The 24,498-nt window shown below is 35.7% G+C and overlaps 1 protein-coding gene across 1 annotated transcript in view; it reads right to left on the bottom strand.

The window, feature by feature from the left end:
• PDZD8 (PDZ domain containing 8) overlaps positions 1-24,498 on the bottom strand; it is a 97,697-nt gene that overhangs the window by 30,630 nt on the left and 42,569 nt on the right. Inside the window, exon 3 of the mRNA XM_079900789.1 lies at positions 14,678-14,780. Coding sequence (XP_079756915.1) covers positions 14,678-14,780 — 103 coding nt within the window. The remainder of the gene's footprint in view (positions 1-14,677; positions 14,781-24,498) is intronic.

Below are 24,498 nucleotides of genomic sequence, written 5' to 3'. Positions count from 1 at the left end.
GAAAGTAATCATGTCCAAATGATTACCTTGCAATACAAAGGGTTTCTTCTCTCTCCCTTTTTAAACGTGATTGAAGTCTCCATTAATATTTTGATCTGAAACTATAATAATTTAAAATTTATACAACTATTCCAGTGAAATTAAAAACTCTGAAAAGTATGTAAAGTCTGAGTTGTTATGGGAAGAATGGAGTGGAACACTCTTGCCCTTTTTAATTCCTTTGTCAAATAGAAACAGCTCTGATTCTGAATCACCAAGTCAACCCTCAGCTTCCTATATTACCAATGTCCTTCTACAGGGTGATTTACACCTCACTAAGGAAGTATGAGAGCTTTAGGGCCAGACTGTTTTTTATTACTTTTTATCTTGAAATAATTCCAAACTTACAGAAAAGTTGCAAAATTAGTACTAAGGGTTTCCATTTATCCTAAATCGAGATTTACCAATTATTAACATTTTTTTCTCTCTCTGCACATTTTTTCCTGAACCATTTGAAAATAAGTTGCAAACATGATGCCCCCTCACCATTAAATATTTAAGTGTGTATTTCCTAACAAGGTCATTTTCTTATATAACCATAGTACAATTATCAAGGTCAGAAAATTAACATTGATACAAATACTATTATCTAATTTATAGACTTGATTCTAGCTGGGATGCAATTTTGAAATACATATTACTAGCCTTTTATTTTTGCATAATCTTTGATCAAGGAATCATAATCGGGGTCAGCAAACTATAGCTGTTTTAAGAAAGTTTTACTGGAAAACAGCCACACTCATTTGTTTATGTATTTGTCTCTGGCTGCTTTAGAGTTAAAACAGCAGAGTTGAGTAGTTGCAACAGTTACTATCTGGCCCACAAAGCCTAGAGTATTTCCTATCTGGCCCTTTATAGAAAAAGTGTGCCAAACCATGACTTAAATGTGCATGAATATATACACACTGCCATTATAGATTTCTCTACAACACCAAAAAAATAGGAAAAAGTCTAAATGTTTATCAATAAATGATTGGTTAAATAAATTATGGTACCCAGTGGAATATCATGCAGATATAAAAACAATAATACATGTACATGGAGATAAAAATATGCCCTCAGTATATTGCTAAGTTGGAAAAAAAGTAGGTTATAAAATACACAATCTCATTTTATTCTTATTTAAAGAACCATACTTAGGGGCGGGACAGGAATAAAGACAGATGTAGAGAATGGACCTGAGGACACAGGGGCGGGAGGCAGGGAGGGGAAGCTGGGACGAAGTCAGAGTAGTAGCATTGACATATATACACTACCAAATGTAAAACAGATAGCTAGTGGGAAGCAGCTGCATAGCACAGGGAGATCAGCTCTGTGCTTTGTGACCACCTAGAGGGGTGGGATAGGGAGGGTGGGAGGGAGGCACAAGAGGGAGGGGATATGGGGATATATGTATACATATAGCTGATTCACTTTGTTAGCAGAAACTAACACAACATTGTAAAGCAATTATACTCCAAAAAAGATGTAAAAGAAAAAAAAAAGAGAACCATAAACATACCTCATGAATAGTGTGTGTATACTTGAAAGTTCTTCTGAAAAGTTATTAGTGGTTTCTCTGGATAGTAGGATTATGGCTGACTTTTGCAGTTTTCTTTATAGCCTTCTGAATTTATTTTTAATATGGGCAAAAAAAGAAAGCTCATACCAATTTCCAAACATATATCACTTTTATCTTATAGAAATTACTGATTTTACTGTTAAAATATGCAAGTATCCTCCAATTTCACAAATGAATGTATCACCACAAAAACTAAAACTCTGCTTCATGATAGCTACTTCCTTATGCTCAATGGTTTCTTACTTAGACTTCTGACAACATTCTCAGTGTTGATCAATTTATGAAAGATAACTCACACATCATTTAGAAAACAAGCCATCTGTCTATACTCTAAGATAATCACTTGATAACCTTTAAAGAAATATAATGTTTGACCCAGAAGTAGTCTTTTTTTACAGTGATTAATAAAAACACTATCTCTTCCAGTATAGAGCATACTATTTATATATAAACAGCTTTCAAATATAACCACATATTTGCCTAGTACAATCCAGTATCAATGTAATCAACATGCTTACAAATGGGAAACGCAGCTGTCCCTAAACCCACTTTAAATGCTATTTATGGTCAATATTTATGTGGAGAAATACACACCACCTTATGGAAATACTCATTTAACAGGGCACATGTATTAAGCATTGTTGTTGCTGCCCTTTCCAGTTGGCTGTTTGAAGATGATAACACAAATTTCAACCTGGTTTTACTTTTGGCCTATGCATCTTAAAGTACCGTCAATAAGTAAATGATAAACTTCACATTTATACTAAAATGCAAAAGTGAGTGCTACTACTTCCTGTATGTTCTAAAATTATATTATTATGGACATCTAGACTTCTTATACTGTGCTATGACATTAACGCTCTTTATTCCTAAGAAGTTCTTACTTGTCTTAAACCTTCCTGAAATTTAGAAGTTTGTCAATGCTTTACCCTCAGCTGAGATGGGCAACAGCTAGTTGATCTCTATCCTTCTTATAATAGCCTTTAATAAACTTGCTGAAGTTCTTAAAAGTCACCATTTGAAACTCTTGTCTTAAAACAACACTATCCTTTGAGGAAGCTATTTCCTTGTCCTCCTCCCCTTGTTATAGGAAGGTTTTAAAAGGGAGAGGGGGATTTATAAGGATATATAAAATATCAGATAGCACTAAAAACACTGGAGCAAAAGAGGCGGCATTTGGGTCAAGTTCAGTAATAATAGTTACTGTTACAGTTACCATGATACTGGGCTAAGTGTTTAACCATTACTACTATCTCTTTTTTAGAGATTATGAAATAACTTGTTCACAGGCATAGAACTTGAGTGGAAGAGCTGGACCTGAAGCCACCATTCATGGAGATGGTATAGTAATGAAGAATACCGGCTCTGGGTGTGCAGACTGCTTTTACCACCTGCTTAGCTGGATGATCTGGGTAGGTTACTTTCTCTCTGTGTCTCAGTTTCCTCGTACATAAAATGGAGATGATAATAGTGCCTATTCTCATGGAGTTGTTATAAGCATTAAATGGTTAATGCATATATCTTAAAATCCTGAGAGGCACACAGAAATCACTCACATCTTGTTATTGCTCCTAAATATCACTGGACTGAAAGCACGTGGGCAAGGAATTGTATACACTGCAGGATCTCTGACAAAACCTCTCTAACACTTTTCTAAATTGTTTAATTCCTAGTTCTGTATCCTGCATCTGAGTGTATGACTCAGAAAATGAGCTATGTGGCTAAATGGATTTCTACGGTAAGGTGCTACTGTGCCTTGAATAGGAATGTTTTAGTTCATGACAAAGTATGAACTTAGTGAATCAGTTTTACTTGGATTGCAGTGAACTGGAGGGTTCTAAGAAACAGAATGTTTAAGTTTCATTAAAACCAATGTTTAAATTTCATTAATATTATTTCCTTAACTTGTTCTCAAAAGCTCTTTCAAAAACAATATTTAGATTCTTATTATTCTTTTGTGAAACCATTCTGCTTCTCTTTATCCTACTTGAAAAAAGAAATCTAAAAACAGAGCATATACCCGAAATAAAGTGTTCAACTTACCAGATACTAAAACTTTCATCAACAGCACTGAAAATATTAAAAACAAACATGAAAATGAATAATCAAAGCAGCACATAAAAAAAAAAATCCATCTCTGGACTTTTTTTTTTTTTTTTTTTTTTGTGGTACACGGGCCTCTCACTGTTGTGGCCTCTCCTGTTGTGGAGCACAGGCTCCGGACACGCAGGCTCAGCGGCCATGGCTCACGGGCCCAGCCGCTCCACGGCATGTGGGATCTTCCTGGACCAGGGCACGAACTCGTGTTCCCTGCATCGGCAGGAGGACTCTCAACCACTGCGCCACCAGGGAAGCCCTCGACTGACTTTTGACCATCACTGTACCTCAACTTCAACACATCCAGAATGAGATCTCCTTCGTCTTCTTCCTTCTCCCTCCTCACGGCTCTCGTCTTTCTGGCTTCCTCTCTCATTCTCCAAAACCCCCTCCATTTCCAGTGGTATCCAAGCCACAATGATTCTATTTTCATTTTCACCACCATTCTGTTTCAGACCTTCATTACCCTTCACCTCTTCTATTTCAAGTCTTCCCCTTGTCAAATCACCCTTGACTTTACCCATTTGCTGCCAGATCTAGTAAACATCTTACTACCTACTATATGCCAGATATGTGCTGGACATTTTAATATACAGAGTCTCATTTATCCCTTATACAACCATGTGAAGCACTATCATTCCCATTTTATAGAGGAATAAAATACTTGTGGATGAGATAGTTTGGGGACTGTCAATAAATGAAATATCCTTCTGTCAATAAGTGAAATAGCTAAGTCTCAAAGTGAGAGCCAAGTCTGCCTAAAGCAAGATTGTGATGAGATTACTTTCATTTTAAAAGCCTCCATAACTGCTAACTGTCTGGGAGTAACAGCCAAACTTCTTAGGCTGGTATTTAAAGCACTTCTTTAATTGGACAACATGGTCCAATCCTTTTACTCTTGTTTTGCATGATCTTCCAGCATTACCATACTCTTCAGCCAACCTGGATGACTCAATGTACCCTAAACATACTCAAACATTCATACTCTTTATTTGGGTTTACCCCATGTTTTCCACCTTGAAATGCCCTCCTTACTACCATTTTAAAATCCTATATATACCGTGAGGCTTGGCTCAAATGTCACCTCAAAATATTTTTTCCTGGTTTTTCCAAAAGAATGCTATCTCCCCTTCAATGGAACCTCATAGTACTTTATTATGAAACTCTCTTAGAGTATTCATATGCTATAGTAATATTGATGCTCATCACACTGTTGATCTTATTTCCTCCTCCTTGAAGGAAGGGACCACATTCTCATTGCCTTGCACCTCATACTCAGTTTCTTCTTTCTCATACCCAGTGCCTTACACTGACTTGATTTGGAGACACTTCTATATTTTAACCTAAGTTTCTACTCTTTTCACAGAATTTCACAATTATATTAAACACACTTAGAAAATATGAGACAGAAAACTGCATCCCTCATTTCTAACCAAGATGAACTTTAAGAGTGGAAATGCTGAATAGGATTTACTACTAAAGCTCAAAGGCATTTAGTTTATTTAAGAAGCCAAATTATAGAACATTACATATGGCTAAAATTTCATTGGGTCCCTACTGTATTCGCAAATATTATCAAATGGAACTAAACCAGGGTTTTCATAAAAACTGACATTTTAAAAAAAGCTTTATTTGCTTTAATCTTTCTCTTCCTTTTGACAAGATTAAGACTGTAAATGGCAAATGGTTAAATAGGAGCACCAAATAATACTATCCGCAAGGCATCTGGCCTTAAACAAACACACCAAAATGCCAACTCTGAAGCATCTAGCCTAATGTATTTATAAATTTGTCTGTCTCTGATGTTCCTACTTGAAACCACATTTCTTTAGGGAGTTCTTTGAGACTCTTTGTATGTACACTCAATAATTCATGGACAAATATCATTCAGCAAAAACTTCTAAAACTCTCCAAAACTAAAAGGGAAGTAAGGCAAGTAAAATTTTAGATCCCACAGTCATTTTATTTAGGCTATGCTGAACTACACGCATTGGGTAAGAAGTTCTTCTGATATTTTAAATAATGCCATTATACCATTATGTACCATATTTGTAAACTCCTTACTCTAAAAACCAGGCTTTTTATACAGAAGGAATACTGAGCAGTAAATCTAATTTTGTGGACCTCCTCAACCTAAACATTTTTATTTGCTTAAACCATACAACAGAGACAGCCTTGAAGGAAGAAAACAGACAGAAATGTGACTACGTCACGCTGAAAGTTTGGAAGAAAAAAGGTTAAGGGTAAATGGAGGCTCATAGCTAAACAGACAGCTTCAGTGTTCCCAAAAACATTTACTGAATACCCACTAAATGCCAAGTGCTGAAAGCAAAAACAATCATGGTATCTGCTGTAAAGGAAGATACTGGCAGAGATAACCCCAATCAAATTATCATACAAATATAAATGAACACTCCCAACTGTGATAAATATTACCAAAGAGTTTCATGCTCATTAGGAAAAGTTTCCCAGAGAAATGATGATTGGTTGGTGAGTCAGTTAGGGACTGATAAGAAGGCAGACACACATCAGTATCTGAAACAGAAGGACTTTAAATGGAGGAAATGGCTACTCAGTGATGGAAGAACTGAGAACCAAACAGGAGACAGTGAAGCAACTCTGTCTCAGATAGTCACTACCACCCTTCGGCTGGAAGGACAGAGGGAAGTAGTAGTATTAGGTGAGGCCAGGGGCTGGAGCATCAAGCAGAAGCTGGAAGCATGGTGAGCCTGTCCTGTGAGAAGTATGGAGCCATGAAGGCCACTTATCCTCCCCTCCCTCCTCCCAGGACATTCATTGAACAACTGCAACGTGCCAGGAATTCTACTAGGTGCAGGACACATAGCATAAATAGAATATAGCATATTTGTGCTCCTGCAAAGTCTATCAGCAAGTACGTAGTATGCAGTATTACCAAAGACCTTTTAAGTGCCCTTCTTTTAGCATTTAGCATGTAATTATCATTAGCGCTATGAGATTTATCTTCATAGACCCAGAGACTTAGTTCCTTGCTCCGTAAATCTGTTGATCATTCTATTGTTTACTTTTTATATTTATATGCTTCTGTTAATCATTCACCCACCTTTGTCTTTTCAGCTGAAGAACATTAATTTTTTCCCATCCATTTATCTTTATATGGCTATCTCATTTCCATATAAAGTTCAGTTCTTTCTCCCCACCTTATCTAGCAATTATAAATTTCTTGTATTATAGAAACCAGAAATGTACAAATAATTTATTCTCTCTGAGAACTTCATAGTTTTAAAATAAGCATATTCATTTTGTGACACCCACTCTAATGAAAAGTTGTCTTGTTTTGGAGGTACAATGATATACTATTTCTTTAGGGACCCTAGATCTCACATATTTTAGGCAGTTTGGAATTCTTTCTTACATATTTGTCCTGAGAGAGCTTTCTCAATTTTGTACCTTTTAACTTGGCATGTTTTATCGACAGAAGTTTAATGACATGTGCAAATCTGAATATTACATTGTACGTTGCTCCTTCTACATCTGTGCTGTCTGATACAGTCACCACTAGCCACATGTGGCTGAGCACTTGAAGTGTGGCTAGGATGAATTGTGATGTGCTATAAGTGTAAAATACGCTCTAGATTTCAAAGACTATAAAAAAAATCTCCTTAATTTTTATGTTGATTACATGTGAAAATAACAATATTTTAGGTGTATGGGTCAAATAAAAGATTACTAAAATTGTTTACTTGTGAATTTCTACTTTAAAAAATGTGGCTGGAAGAAAACTTAAAATTACCTAAGTGGCATTTTATTTCTATTGGACAGTGCTGTTTTAGATCGTTTGTGAAAACTGATCAAAGTCCCGGACTCAATCATTCAGGATATCACACCTGGTCATTTTTACCCCGTTTCCCCTATCCTTAATGCAGATCTATCTGTGACAAAATATTCTCCTAGTAATTAGATGATTTGGGAACCTCTGGTATGGATCTTCATCAAAAGCTTTCTGAAAGTTAAGAATGCATTTACTGTTTCCATTTCTTCTATATGCTTGTTTAGCATCTTCATATTAGACAGGAAAGATTTCCCTATACATTGTATTTTCTCCAAAATGACTACTTTCCCTCTACCAAATGTTTCCTGTATTCAGTGGCCCTAACCTCTACTCTGGAAGTAAAGGGAGACTCACTGAACTCTATGATAAGGCATATTATCAGGCTCAATCTTTGGCATTTAAACATGGCTGATCTTATTATGAAGGCCTTTCCACTCAAATTCCATCTCCCCATAGTTTCAGAGCCTTCCTTGCCTCTGCTCTAAAATGATTCCACTAACACCATTCCCAAATTGTCTCCTAATTATCAGAATACCACACACAGTCTAGTTTTGTTCGAGGTAGTGGGATTTAAGGGAGCAAGTACAGATCCTATGGGCAAAAGACTCTGGCTCTTTGTATACGGTAAAAGTATCAATATTTCATAGACTCTTAAGTATTACATATGTGACATATTTGGTTCAAATGTCTCTTTCCCTACACTGACAGTTCTTAGAAAGTAGGCATCATCTCTTCAAATGTCTAATTGTAAGGTTATGTTTAAAAGAAAATGGAAGGGAACCTGATATAAATTATTTATTTCTCAGAATCAGATCCTTTCAAAAAATGCGGTTTTGGGACTTCCCTGGTGGCGCAGTGGTTAAGAATCCACCTGCTAATGCAGGGGACACGGGTTTGAGCCCTGGTCTGGGAAGATCTCACATGCTGTGGAGCAACTGGGCCTGTGAGCCACAACTACTGAGCCCACGTGCCACAACTACTGAAGCCCACGCACCTAGAGCCCGTGCTTTGCAACAAAGAGAAGCCACCTCAATGAGTAGCCCCCGCACTCTACAACTAGAGAAAGCCTGCATGCAGCAACAAAGACCCAACGCAGCCAAAAATAAATAAATAAATTTATATATATTAAACAAATGAGGCTTTGATAGGGAAGCAGCAGTACAGAGAAGGAAAAGTACCACTCAAATCAAACAAAAAGATAAAGTCTAGACTCTAGATAATTCTTCTGACTTCATAATTTTGGGTGCAGTAGACCCTATCTAAAGCCCTTCTTATAGCAGTGCCCAATTTCAAGTTGCCAGCTGACACCATACAACCCTCTGAAAGGAATACGTTCATTCTGATTAAGAGCTCCAAATTATTATTTATGGACTCTCCCCAAGTTGTTTGCTGAATGTTTTTCAGGAATTTATTACTTCTTATTTTTCAGACAGATCTGAAATATGACATTTCCTAATATCTTTAACCATAGTTCCCTCTGGTACCTGCATACCGGGCTACATAAGACATGAAGTGCTTCTACTTCTTTTTACAATGAACACATGACTGTTCCAGGATCTCTCTTTTGTCCACCTAATATATTCAGGGAAGATTCTTTTTTAATTCATCTCCACTTCAAAGGAAGAAATCGATATTCCTCCTTCCTCTTTGACAGTGACATATTTATGCCAATGGACTGACTTAACAAGTTAGATTTTTAGCTTTCTATCTCTAATTAGAGAAGGAAAGACTTGACCCTTACAAAGGACAATTGCTATCAAGTAAGTGTCTGAGTGCATACTGTGGTAGGGTGGAAGGAGAGGGAATAGGGTTAGTATCAAAAAATGTACATTAGGGCTTCCCTGGTGGCGCAGTGGTTGAGAGTCCGCCTGCCGATGCAGGGAGGGTGGGTTCGTGTCCCAGTCCGGGAAGATCCCACATGCTGTGGAGCGGCTAGGCCCGTGAGCCACGGCCGCTGAGCCTGCGTGTCCGGAGCCTCCGCAACGGGACAGGCCACAACAGTGAGAGGCCCGCCTACCGCAAAAAAAAAAAAAAGAGTACATTAAAAAGCTTGTTTTTAAAATTAAAACTCTTTTCATAACTCCTTTTATTCAGAATGGAGAACAAGGGGAAGAACTAGACTGAACAGCCGGATGCCAAAAGGCCCCCAGTCCTTTTTCCTCTACTCCAGAACTCCCGGATTCGGAGGTTCCATAGCTCATATTCATGGTGCCTTCTTCTCTTCTCTCCAAATGGCCTCAAGAATTCCAGGTTGCATCAAGAATAAAACAATGTTTGAAGACTCCAGTGACAGTGGGGATAAATGATGCAAGAGAAGACATGGATGGTACAGGCAGGATAGTTGAGAGAGAGTAAAAGAAAAGAACATTTACTGATAACCTATTTTATGTCTGGGGCTAAGGGTAAAGCAAGTGGGTGGTCAAAGATGAGGGAACTCCAACTCTGGGAGGGTAAGACTCAGGATCTCTCGCTCTTAAAAACTATGTGTGTCTATGTGACATTTATGAGATCTGTTTGCTTTACCATGAATATAATAATGATTATATATACTCAATATGTTTAATATATGTCAGATTAATTTTATTGTGAATGTTATTTGATAAGTACTATAAATTGTAGAGTTATACAGTTGTTTTCATAGTTTCCTACTGAAATATCATGGCCTGAAACTTTTTTAAAATCTGAAAACTCCTTGAATTTTTTCCTTAGTGAAAGGGAAGCAAATTATCATCGCCAAACCTGCATAATGCAACAGACTGAAATAAATCATAAAGTGCCCTGTCTCTTTTGGTGTAGGTAAACATATTTTTAGTATTGGCCCTCTCATCTCTTGCAAGATGATCTTATAATTTTTGTTTAAGCCTAATTTCTAATTTATTTGCTATCAAATCTTATGGGATTATCATGAGGAATCTTCCTTATTTATTATTTTTAAGGAACAAACACTACCACAAAGTACCTCATTTACCCTATGAGCTCTTTCATTGTGCAAATGAGCTAATAAGCAGGGCACTGACCTAAGTGTCTGATTTTGATCCAAACTTTCCTCAGATATCTAATAAATAGGAAGTAGGTTCTATGCAGGGTATTTATTAAATTCTTCTTTTCAACTATTCCCTGATATCCCAATTCAAGAAAAATTCCATTAAAAATAAAAAGTCATCAAATAAATTTGAATTTTTCTTGTGGCAAGACTGTGGACTGGCCTCCTAAAAGGCATTCGTAACTCTTTTTCCCTTGCCTTCTACCTCTACTAAGGCTGAAAAACTAAAATGATTCCCCATACTTCCTTACTGCTGGGGGAGGCCACGTGATTTAGTTCTAGCCAATGAGATATAAGTGGAACTTCTAGGAAAGCATTTAAAAAAACCAAAACCTGGCTGACATGTCTCTTTGGCATGCCTTACGCCTCACCCTTTTTCTTGAAAGATGAACCTAGCGGTACATTAGCCATCTTGCAACCGTGGAGACAAAAACCCTGTGCTATGGATGATGGAGGAGAAAGCCAATAAAAGCTATGCTCCTTGACTATAATACTGCTGAGCTGCCATACTAACCCAGGGCTTATCACACAAGACTGATAATTCCTTTTCCTGCTTAAGCCACTATTCATTAGATTTTGCTAGGACTCGCTGCTATCGCATTACAACTGTTCCATCTCCACACCTGCCCAACACATCTCCACCCCCACCCCATATTTGTGAAAATACTACAAATAAAACTTTCCATCTATTATTGATCTTCCCTAATTTAACAGCATGATAAGGTACATTATGCTTTAAAAAATGTCTGAAAAACTCAAAGGCATATTTAAAATACGTAATTAATTTTTCTTTCATTCTGCATATTCATTGAAATTGGTGGCTAACTTCACTTAATAAATTTCAAAATTAAAAAAACGGATTTAAACCTTAATTATTATTATTTAAATTTTATTTATTTTATTTAATTTATTTTATTTTTGGCTGCATTGGGTCTTCGTTGCTGCACGCTGGCTTTCTCTAGATGCGGTGAGCAGGGGCTACTCTTCGTGGCAGTGCGCGGGCTTCTCATTGCGGCGGCTTCTCTTGTTGCGGAGCACAGGCTCTAGGCGTGCGGGCTTCAGTAGTTGCAGCACATGGGCTCAGCAGTTGTGGCTCACAGGCTCTAGAGTGCAGGCTCAGTAGTTGTGGCACACGGGCTTCCCAGACCAGGGCTCAAACCTGTGTCCCCTGCATTGGCAGGCGGATTCTTAACCACTGCCCCATTAGGGCTTCAGGGAAGCCCTAAATCTGAATTATTTATTTATACAAAGATAGATTCTAAACTCAAATACTTTTTAGCATACTTATTTTTTTAATGATGTACTTTTTTGCTAGCCAAATTTGCAATGTATCTCAAATTATCAAATCCTATTCTGTAATGCTTTGTGTAATCTTGAGAAACACTCTAATTCTCCTCCCTAGAGTTATTAAATTCAGACATATGTAATTCAGTGCCTGGAGACACTTCAGTGCTGCTGACATTTTTGACACCAGATGTAATTAGTAACCTAGAATTCCTTCTCCAAAACTACCTATGACATATGCTGAGATCTAAAATTATGACTCCAGATTAAAGTCTTACTAACCTTTGCTACAAAATATTAAAGCTGTCTAATCTCATATTTTTGCAAGTATAATAAAGGAAACTGAAAATGCCAATAGCAATGGCAAGTTATGACCATTTCATACGTAGACAAAACAATACTGCTTTTTCATGTATTTATTTATTTCAGAACAAATTATAAAGCTGGTTATTTTCTCTGAGGAGTTGATCCAAACTGCTTGAGATGTAACTTAAAGGTGGCATGAACAACCATGAGAGAAAGGGGAGATATTCCGAAAAAAAACTATTTTGACCCTGTCATTCCCATGCCCCAAATCCTATTCTCCCAGCTACTGTCATACATTCAAACTCTGGGGGTCAGCCCATCCTCCCTTTCCAGCTTTACTTCTCACTACCTTCCCATACTCATTAAAATTACTCTATTTATTCCAAAAGAATTTCACACTGCTCAATTTTTTATATAAGAATGTTCACAATTATTACATGGAGAAATTGGAAACAATTTAAAAGTCAAAGCGGCATCCAAAAAAATACCACATAACCATTAAAAGTCATAATTTTTGAGAGCATGGCAATATGCTTATGTATCTATTTAAGAGAACTGTAACCATTTTTTAAAATGCTATGAAGAATAACAGACTATCCCAGAAATACCAAAAAGCACATTAATACTACTATAAAACAGCTAGGTAGTAAGTACAGTTCAAAAGTACCTATTCACCAGTATAATGAAGACATAATAGAGAGAGAGTTTTCCTAAATACTGGCTACAAATAATAATCATTAGGATTTGCTATACTGCCACTAAGAGTTAAATGTGATAGAAGCAGCTTAACATCTAACTTATTAAATAGAGCTTTAAAGAACACAACTATAATTTATTCCTGCAAAAAACTACTGACGTGCTAAATAGATCTTACCTTAAAACAGACTAAAAGCAACTCTGGAGAGGTCTGGGGGGTCCCAAAATCACTCTTGGAATTTTATTATTACCAAACCCTAAGATGGTGTGAAAAAAAACCTCGAACGAACTTTTTGGCCAGCCCAATATTTCAGTATATGTTTAATAAATTAAATAAATTTTCTTTAAAAAAAAGGCTGAGGATCCCTTTAGGACACTGATTTTTTTTTTCTTCCCTATTTCAGCCATAAAATTCTGGGATTCTATTTTCATTGTGAAACTTCATGGGCTTAATAAAGAAATTCTGTAGACAACATCTTGATAAATGCTCTAAAATCTTTAATAGACAACTAGATTTATGCAAATTCCAAGAAGCACAACATAACTGCTATTAAAATTGCTATGCAGAATATTAAGAAAACACCAACTCAACTTTGGTTGAGTTGTTTGGTTGTTGGTTATTAGCTCAACAAATTAGCTAATAACTAGTGACAATTTTTACTCATTTAGGAATCCAAAGAACCCAAACAAGTCCAATTAAAACACGTTGAGAGGGCCTTTCCTGGTGGTGCAGTGCTTAAGAATCCGCCTGCCAGCGCAGGAGGCATGGGTTCAAGCCCTGGTCTGGGAAGATCCCACATGCAGTGGAGCAACTAAGCCTGTGGGCCACAACTACTGAGCCTGCGCTCTAGAGCCCATGCTCCACAACAAGAGAAGCCACCGCAATGAGAAGCCCGTGGCGCAGCAATGAAGAGTAGCCCCCACTCGCTGCAACTAGAGAAAAGCCTGCATGCAGCAACGAAGACCCAACACTGCCAAAAATAAATAAATAAAATTTTAACAAAATGTTGAGAGTAAAGCACTGTTTTTGTGTATTTTTAATTATAGCACTTAAAATATTTTAAAAGCCTTTACATTTTTTTCAAAGTCTTGCAATTTAGGTGACAGTTTCTTTTGAGAGAGATCAAAAAAGAAACTGGAACTCTAAGTCCTTCACACACCAAAAGTATGTCCCAAATCCATTCTCTTCTTTCCATTTCTTTGGCTACCACCTAGTTAAAGTAGCCAACAACATCCCCCTAAATACCTCCTAACTGATCTGATCTCTCAGGTTTACCCCATCCTCCTATAATCCTTTCTCTCTACAGGCAGACAATTATCAAACCTCTTCCCTATGACAGCACTACAAAAACAGGGTCTCTTGTCTTGAACTGTTTCCCCAGCATCTAACACAGTGCCTGGTACAAAGTAAGTGCTCATGAAATATCTGATGAATGAATGAATGCTCTGAATTTACATGCTTTCTAAGGTGTTCAGAATCATTTCCTTCTGATTCCACAATTATGAAACAAGTTATAAAAGTTTTTTTTAAAGTTATAAAAGGAAAGTTATAAAGTTATAAAATTTAAAGTTATAAAGGAAAAGTTTTTAAAGTTAAAAAGTTACAAAAGGAAAAGTTATAAAAGGAAAATTAGTTAGACAAGGTTTCTTATGCAAGCAATTAATACTATAGTTTTACATGATTCATTTTATTATGGATATATTGCAACAAGACAAATAAGAGCTATTCATAATTATTTGCATATGACCAAAAATAACTCTAGGATACAGAAATATTAATAAAATAACACTTATAGAATATAAACTTTATACAGATGTAAAGCTATGCAAATCTATTTACCGTCTTAATAGAACTCCTTTGTTTTTCTTCCCAAAGGCCACTGCTCAGCTCAAGTGTGCAATGAATATTTGCCTCTCTGTCATAGGATCCAAAAATAAGTAACCTGCAGTATAAAATAAAACAAGGGGACTATTATACCAATTATATGTATTAAACTTTTTCTTTCTGATCGTTATACTAAAAAGTAATAAATTACTCTGTTAACAGAGGAAAAAATTTAATTAAACACTTTATATACCCTCTACTGGAAAAGTAAAGCTAAAAATTAGGTGAAATTCTAGGACAAGCTGTTATTCAGCAGCTAAATCAAAGAAATAGAAAGTAGTATCTATTCATGAGGTAAACAAATTGACCAGATATCTATACACAGTAGCAAAAGCTATAGATTTTCAAAGCAGCTATAGATTTGAATTTAAAAAATAAGTTGCAGAGTGATACATATATACAGTATGATACCATATCTGTAAAAATTAAACACAAAATAGTACAATATAGTTGCTATGAACACACACACACACACGTACATCTCTACCTACTAATGGGACCTTGGGCAAATTATTTAACTTCTCTAAACCCATCTCTTCCTCTGGAAAATTCAGGCTAAAAATAAAACTTACCTCTTAGAGTTGTTGTGAGAATAAAAGACAATGCATATAAGGCATTTAGCATAGTGTCTAGCAAACAGTCAGTGCTCAATAAATGTTTATTATTTCTATTATCTTGAAAATAACTGTCAAGGAATAATTGTATCACTTAATTTTACTGTTTAATATTCAGATCTAAAAAGGAAATCTTGGGTCAAATCTTGAGATGACATAAAGCAGTTTTTCTTATTGAAGGAAAAAACTGTTACCCACATGCTCAACTTCTATATTATCTCTCTTCTAAGTCAGAATGTAAGTCTGCCAATGTTTTTAGGAGTAAGTTTTAGACTATCTTTAGCATTAATCAACATTTTGACTGCTACTCTATTACTTTATCTCTACACGAAGATCATAGGGATAGGAGTGAGATAATGAAAGAAAAGTGGTTAAAAGACCTTAGAGTAATAAGAGAAAATTGTGTCCTAAGGTTGGAGAACTCAAGCAAATCATGTCCATACCTCACAAACTGGTTTCATAACGTGAAAAGTCAGAATAAACTCATGGCAAAGAAAAGTTCATAAAATTAAATAATTTTTAATCTGAAAGGCAATTTAAACTTACTGCTCAACAATTTACTGCCAAGAGCATTAAGAAGATTCATAATTATAAAATTCTAAGTTTAGGAAAATGAGAATTTTCATTCATCAAAGCTCTGCTGCCACCATGTGTCCAAAAGAGCAAACTACCTAAAGGCCTTTACGGTCATGCAGAGAAGGCTATGCACCAGCTAGTACCCTCAAATTCTCAACAGATATTACAGGATTCAGGAATAAGAAAGCATAATGCTTGGAATCTCCCCCTGAAATCATAAGTCATTGTATATTTTTCATAACACCTTTTTTTACATTTTAAAAACGCACAACAAAAATTAACCTAAAATAAGTCACAGACCTAAATGTCTAATAAGAAAACATAGAAGCCAATCTTTGTGACCTTGGATTAGGCAATGATTTAAGATAGGACACCAAAAGCACAAGTAACAAAAGAAAAAATAGGTGAATGGGACTTCACTGAAATTAAAATTTTTGTGCTTCAAAGGATACCACCAAGTAAGCAAAAAGACAATCCACAGAATGGAGAAAATATGTGCATATCATGTATCTCGTAAGGACCTAGCATAACCTAATTTAAAAATGGACAAAGAAAATGAATAGACATTTCTCCAGAGAAGATATGCAAAAAGCCAATAAGCACAGGAAAATATGCTCAACACCGTTAGCCATCAGGAAATGCAAATCAAAACCACAATGAGCTAGCACTTCAAACCCACTAGATAGCTAATTAAAAAAGAGACAATAACAAGTATGGGTGAGGATGTGGAGAACCTAGAATCTTCACACATTGCTGGAGGGGTTGTAAAATGATGCAGCCACTTTGAATATTATTTTGGCAGTTCCATAAAAAGTTAACATAGAGTTAACATATGACCTAGAAATTCCACTCCTAGGTAAATAACCAAGAAAAATGAAAGCATACATTCATACAAAATTTGACATGAATGTTCATAACAGCATCATTCATAATAGTCAAAAAGTGAATACAACCCTTATGTCCATCAGCTCATGAACAGGTAAATAAGACGTGGCATACACATACAATGGAATATTATTTGGCAACAAAAGGAAATGAAGTAATGATACCTGCTACAATATGGATGAACCCTGAAAACAAGCTAAGTGAAAAAAGCCAGTCACAAAAGACCCCATACTGTATGAAATGTCTGGAAATGGGCAACTTTATAGAGGCAGAAAGTAGACTATTGGTTATATAAGGGCTGGGGGAGGAGGACTAGGGGGATTAGGAATTGACTGTTAATGAGTATGGAGTTTTTTTGAGAGGGACAAAAATGTTCTAAAATTAGATTGTGATGATGGCTGTAGAACCCTTTGAACATACTACAACACACTGAATCATATACTTTAAATGGATAGATTGTATGGTATGTGAATTATATCTCAATAAAGCTGTTTAAAGAGAAAAAGAATAATAAGCGTTCATTAGGGTTATATCAAAAGTCTCAGAGATTTGTTACAAAAAGATATAATAATAAATGCTTGTTTTATTGTTACTATGAATCAATACACTGCAATAAGATTATGTATTTCAATAAAATATAAAATGGATTTTTATCTGATGCTGACATTTGATAACAGAACATATTAAAAGGGTCCCTTAAAATAAATTCCAAATAAAAATCATTTAAAATATTGAAATACCACCAATATTTAACATTTAATAGTTATCATTCTTAACAATGAAATTTTAAAGTACATAAAACATTATCTACCCTATCAGATAGGCTTGATCTTTGTTTTGTGACAAATATTCCAGATACAGAAAACTTTCATTTTAAAAGCAACTGATCAACTATTAAAAGTACTTCCAAAAACACTTTTAGGTTGGGTTGTTAGGCTCTATGTTGCTTCAGATGTTTATTTCTTTTCTTAAGGATGAAAATATTTTGTCTGATTACCCTGAATTTAATTTTGCCATCAAAATAGATACTGCATTTATTAATTCTGATTTTAGATCAACTTCTGATTCTATGTCAGAGCACTCCACAATACTCACTTCTACTCTTTACATTTCTTCTGTTAAGGTAGTTACAAAGATCTGTAGCCAATGGTGAATATTCTGGAAAAACTGAGCAAACATTACTAGTACTCTAGAAAAGCTAACAACACTACACTAAAGCATGTGTCATAAATGCCAATTTAGTAAGGATCTATTTTGCTTAGAAAACTTATTTCTTTTAAAAAAGTATTATTTCTTAGGATCTGTATAAAGTATACTGTGTGTATAAACGTCTTAATACTTATTTTGTTTGCAAGAATGACCCACCATTAGCAACAGACAGGGAAAAAGAGATACCTGAGACTGACTGCTTAGATTGACTGTTTCACTCCTACAAGCACCAGATCTGGTTCCCAGGACAAAATTCCTATGTTAGCGTTTTCTGAACCTGCTTTTGACTTGCAATCAGTGGATTCCTTCAACTACTAATGACTCTATGTTGATTAAGATTTAATCCTTTTAGAAGAAGAATAATAGTATCCCCCATTTTCCTGATTTCTTGACTGATATCTTGACTGATTTGGAAAAACATATAATTTTCTAGAGAAATGCCAGAAAGGAGTTTCCACTGTACTACTAGTACCAGCCAACTGGGTGAATTAAGAAGGCATTTGCTTTAGTTTACATAGAACATTTAAAACAAAAGTACCCACTTTCATTGTACATCTACAATTCAGTCTTGAGTTAAACAAAGGTTTACTATTCAAATTATATAATCACCAGAAACAAGTAGCAACAGTCACTGGTTAATACATATTTTGAGTAAAATGAACACTCAACATATATTGAATTAGCAAGAAATGAGTACAAATACATTTCTACTATTACTACTTCCTAAGGGAGTAGGAGTCTGTACTGCAAACAAAAAAGGCAAAGAAAATTGCCTTTAGACATCTGTCTCTGGAAAGAGCTATTAGCTCTATAAAAGTTCTTTCCAATTTCAAAATGTTTATTTTTTTTAAAGGCAAAGGTATATTGAAACCTCATGATGTTGAGCATAAGCACAAACATCACCTATCAAGAAACAAAGAGAGAGAATTTATATGACTCAAGACCAAACCACTGAGAAAAGGAAAGGAATTCCCTGTGCACTCTTCTATAAGACAGTCATTTTTATAATCAAAAGTGAAAACCAAAAATCTTTTTTTTTTTTGGATGATTAAACTTAATTTGAAAGGAGAATCTCACACCTGAAGGGAGTCAAATATCAACTCAAGGGTTGTGAAAAGAATTAAACTTGGCTGACCTCCTATATATGCTTACCTCTGGTCTATACTCCTCCCCCTTGGAAATTATCCCCACCCAGGACTTAACTCTCCCTGTCTATGACGAAGACCTCCAAACCTAATCTCCAGTCCCTGTCTTTCTCCTTCTCCATGTCTAAACCATCAAGTTTGCAGAACACTTCTACAAGGAAATCTAACCATGCCCTACTACTTAAGACATATAAAGTCAAACTCATCTCCCTCTGAAACAAGCACCTCTATTTCCCCCACTAGTCCTGAAAGGGAGAAGCTTTGTCTTGATCTTTATATCTCTAATATTAGAAAATAATCAGTACTTGATGACCAAATCAAAGTCAATGAGACCATAATTCTCCTAGACTCAAATCCTTAACATTCCTTTGCCTCTTCCACCTATACACATCCACATATTCAGTCACTCACTAAACCCTATCCTACTTATACCAGTTATCCCTTCCTGTTTCTACTAATACACGTCTTTCAAGAACTTACTTCCTCACCTTTAACCTAAATACCTCTTGTCTCTGGGCCTTCAATTTCTCTTTCTATGCAATCCATATATAAACAGCAATTTCTGAAAACAGTGCATCTTAATATCACCTTCAAACATCTTCAATAAATTCATTAGAAGAACTAATTGACAGTCATGGAATAATGGTGCAAAGAGAGGGAAAATTCAGATAAAACACTATTTTGAATTCTTATTTTTCTGACCACAGTTCATTTTACAGTTCACTTTTGTTGAAAGTGTCACATATAAGTAATAGCATGCCAACACTGCACTTAAACATTTTGGAGTTTGGCATTTTAAAACCCAGTGTTGGCTTTATGTCATCTGGGTTCATACTTAATTTCTTAAATTCTTTTACAATTCAGACATCAGAAGAATTAAAACAGCTGTTTTACTGTATGAAATAGCAGGAGAGGTATACAGGCATACCCTCGTTTTATTGTGCCTCGCTTTGTTGCTCTTTGCTTTACTGATAGTTCATAGATATTGCATTTTTTTTTTTACAAATTGAGGGTTTGTGACAACCCTGTATCGACCAAGTCTATCAGCACCATTTTTCCAAAAGCATTTGCTACTTCGTGTCTGTGTCACATTTTGTTAATTCTTGGAGTATTTCAAACTTTTTGATTATTATTATATTTGTTATGGTGATCTATGATCAGTGATCTTTGATGCTACTATTATAATTATTTTGGGGCACCACCAATCATTCCCATGTAAGACGGCAAACTCAACCGATTTTTGAAATGACAACAAAGGATTTAGACTATTACATAAACTTAGTTGATAAAGCAATGGCAGGATTTGAGAGGACTGACTCCAATTTTGAAAAAAGTTCTGCTGTGGGTAAAATGCTATCAAGCAGCACTGCAAGCTACAGAGAAATCATCTGTGAAAGGAAAAGTCAATCAATGCAGCAAACTTCTCCGTTGTCTTACTGTAAGAAATTACCACAGCCACCCCAACCTTCAGCAACCACCACCCTGATCAGTCACAGCAGCCATCAACATCGAGGCAAGATTATCCACAAGCAAAAAGATTTTATGACTCGCTGAAGGCTCAGATGATGGTTAGCATTTTTTAGCAATAAAGTAGTTTGCAATTAAGGTATGTACAGTTTTTTAGACATAATACTATCACACACTTAACAGACTACGGTATAGTGTAAATATAACTTTTATATGTACTGGGAAACCAAAAAATTCATGTCATTCGCTTTACTGTCATATTCACTTCATTGTGGTGTTCTGGAGCTATGCCTGTACAATTACAAAAGAAACAATACTATTTTCCAACACAGTAATCTTAGGAAAGAGGAGGTGGGGCAAGAATACCTATATAAACCCAGGACAAATGAACTCTAAATTTGGAATCTTCTGAAAAGTCTTCTTCTAGTCAAAAGCAGGCCTTTATGATTATAGATCTATATAGCCTTAAAAACCACTAGGAGTAATATTCAGCAACAGCTCCAAGTAATTCGTTCTGAGTGGAAGTTTTCCCTTACACAAATTTAAATGTCTCATGTTTGAGCTAATTTCCTTTTATCTCTCCTCCATGAAGGTAACACTTCAGGCTTTATCTTTTTTTTTTTTTTTTTTGGCAGTATGCAGGTCTTTCACTGTTCTGACCTCTCCCGTTGCGGAGCACAGGCTCCGGACGCACAGGCTCAGCGGCTATGGCTCACGGGCCCAGCCGCTCCGCGGCATGTGGGATCTTCCCAGACCGGGGCACGAACCCATGTCCCCTGCATCGGCAGGCGGACTCTCAACCACTGCGCCACCAGGGAAGCCCCAGCCTTTATCTTAATGATGCTTCATTACTAATGCACATTTCTACATCCCAAGATCTTGAAAAGGTAATTTTTAAAAAAATATAATGACTTGCCTTCAAATAGGTAAAAAAAAATTCCAAAATTTATATACTTCTAACATAATATGAAAAATTTAAGAACCAAAATTTTTTTCTTCAACAAGTTTTAAAAAAAGGCTATGAAGATAGAATGAGTGAAGGATTTTGAAGTCAAACAAACCTAGATTCAAATTCCAGCTATGGGGTCTTGGGCAAGTAATTTATGGATCTCAGTTCTTCATCTATAAAATGGATATAATACTAATCTCATAAAGATGTTCTGAGGGCTGAAATAATGAATGCAAAGTACCTACCATATATTATATATTGCAGGTAATAAGTAAACGCTATTAGTAACAACAGAGGTATTTGTAGAGTCATGCCCCCAAATATATTCAAATTTAGCTAGATATTTTCTCTTTTTAAAAAAGATAAACTGTCAAACATTAAAATTAATGCAGAGTATAAGGCACACACATTTACCAACTACTCGGGGTGGCGGGGAGTTAATATTTAGCCTTATTTACTTCAGATAAAATTTTTAAAAAAACAGTTACCACTTGAGTCAAAAATAAACAAGTGAATATAATCAAACTCAATACTAAAATAAATGGAAGACCACAAACAAATGCAAGCTAGAAATATTTCCTTGGTTTTAATTTCTAAAACTGCTCATCTTATAAACGAATTTCAAAATTCCATGTTAACAGCCTTCTCTATAGAAGAACTAAACATTTCACTATATAATATGGATATAATGCTACTTAAAGTATTAATTCTTTCTACCAAATTTTTACCTTGAAGCTGCCTCACCTAATAAAAGAAACAGCTGATTTTATTTCAAAATAGTTTAATCACATGATTAAATCCTTTCCTTTGTCTTATAAAATCAAAGTAAAAATACGTATTTCTGGTTCTAAAAGGATGGCAGTGGTGGTAGCATGGTTTTGAGTCTCCCCAAATCCTCCCATTAAAGCACAAAGAACAACCAGGAAAACAAAGGCAATACCTGTCAACAACATCTACAAGAAAACCAAGTGAACAGTACTTTTGGTAATAGTGGTGAAGTGGTCACACAAACTCTCCAACAGACTGCAGTTATAAAAACTGGATAAAAAGAATTTTAAAAACACATTTAAAGATAATGTAAACCTTCCCAAAGCACACAGAAGGCAGAGGACAGTCTAATTTCATAAAATTGCGACAAGGAGTATAAACTGCTAGCATGGGGTTTTCATAGCTCAGGGCTATGGCTGCAGGAAAACGGTGGCGTAGTTCAAGCAGCAGAAAGTTGAAGCCTTATGGGTTTCAAGAATCAGGATAGAGTGCAAAGCCAGCAGAGCCGGCAGAGCAGCTAGAAATTATGGGGAGACAAAGAAATCACTGAGCGGGTAAGTCCCATCTCTGCTCAAATCCTTGGCTGATTGCTAAATAAAGAAGGAAAAATTAGGGCACCAGTCTAAAAAGGCAGCAGTGGGAAGACAAAGAAGAAGAGAAATATATGCTGTTGCTGGGAAGATGGGGAGGGTGGGCAGAGTACGGAGACAAAGTTTGCAACTTGAAAACAGGCAAGTTAACTGCCCACTAGAAAAGAAAATCAATCATCCTCAGAACATAAGAGAATACAGAGTTGCTACAACTCATTATCTACAATGTCCAGTTTTCGATCAAAGAAAAGAGGAAAGTATGACCGATGGTCAACAGGACAGGCGGTCAATAAAAACTGACTCCTAATGGGCCCAGATGGTAAGACTTCAATGCAGCATTTATATATTTTTTTCAAAGAAAAAAATATATATATATACTCAAAGAGCTGAAAGAACATCTCGTTCAAAGAATTAAAGAAAACACAATAATGAGTGAAAAGATAGGTATTCTCAACAGAGAAATGATAACTGTACAAAATTGAACTTCTAAAGCTGAACAGCATAATAAATGAAATTAAAAATTGGAGATAGCAGACTAGAGATAGCAGAAGACTCAGTGAACTTGAAGACAGATTAGTATTACTCAATCCAAAGAACACAGAGAAAAAAAGAAGAGTTTAAAGAAACAAACTGAACCTCAAGGACCTATGGGGAAAATGAAACAGCCCAACATATATGTAATTTGGAATCCCATAAGGAGAGGTGTAAAAGAAAGAAGCAGAAAAAATATCTGAAAAAATAATGCCCCTAAACTTCCCAAATTTGACTGAAAACATTAATGTACATATCCAAGAAGTTCACTGAAATAGAAGCATTAAAAACAAACAAATAAAGAAAACTACCTCTAGACATAGTCAAAGGACTGAAAACCAAAGTGAAAACTTGGAAAGCAGCTACAGAAAAATGACACACTGCACGTGGAGAGGAGCCGTAAGATTGACTGCTGACTTCTCATCAGAATATAGGATTGAAATAATTAAAGTGTCGAAGGAAAATAACTGTCAACTTAGACGTCTATATCAGGAAAACTATCCTTCACAACTGCATGAAAAATAATTTTCCAGATAAACAAAAACAGAGAATTTGTTGCCAGCAAACCTAAATAACAAGAAATGCTAAAGGAAGTTCTTGAGGCTGGAGGGACGGGATACCAGATGGTAACTTTGATCTGAAGGAAGGAATGAAGGGCAATAGAAATGTTAAATATACAGTAGATGCAAAAAAAATTTGTTTCTTTTAATTTCTTTAAAAGACATATGACTGTTTAAAGCTAAAAATAACACTATTGATGGGTTAATAACATATATGAATGTAATATACAGGTTTCCCCCTGCTATCCAAAAGTAGAGCATTCTTATGAAACTTTTTGTAAGCAAAAATGGTGTAAAATGCAGAAGCAATTATCTTAGGACACATCTTGCTAATGGATGCACAAAATAAATCAAGATAAAGCACAGATGTTCACAGACACAGTTCAAAGCTACGGCGGCTTGATGCTGGGATGCTGAATGTAGTTCCCAGAGAAGGAGCTTGGTGGTGTCAGCTTGCTGCAAAACAAAGGTTGAATGACATT

Source organism: Stenella coeruleoalba (assembly GCF_951394435.1).
Source record: "Stenella coeruleoalba genome assembly, chromosome: 16".
NCBI lineage: Eukaryota > Metazoa > Chordata > Mammalia > Artiodactyla > Delphinidae > Stenella > Stenella coeruleoalba.
The sequence above is the reverse complement of the archived record's forward strand: the minus strand, read 5'-3'. Positions and strand labels throughout refer to the sequence as shown.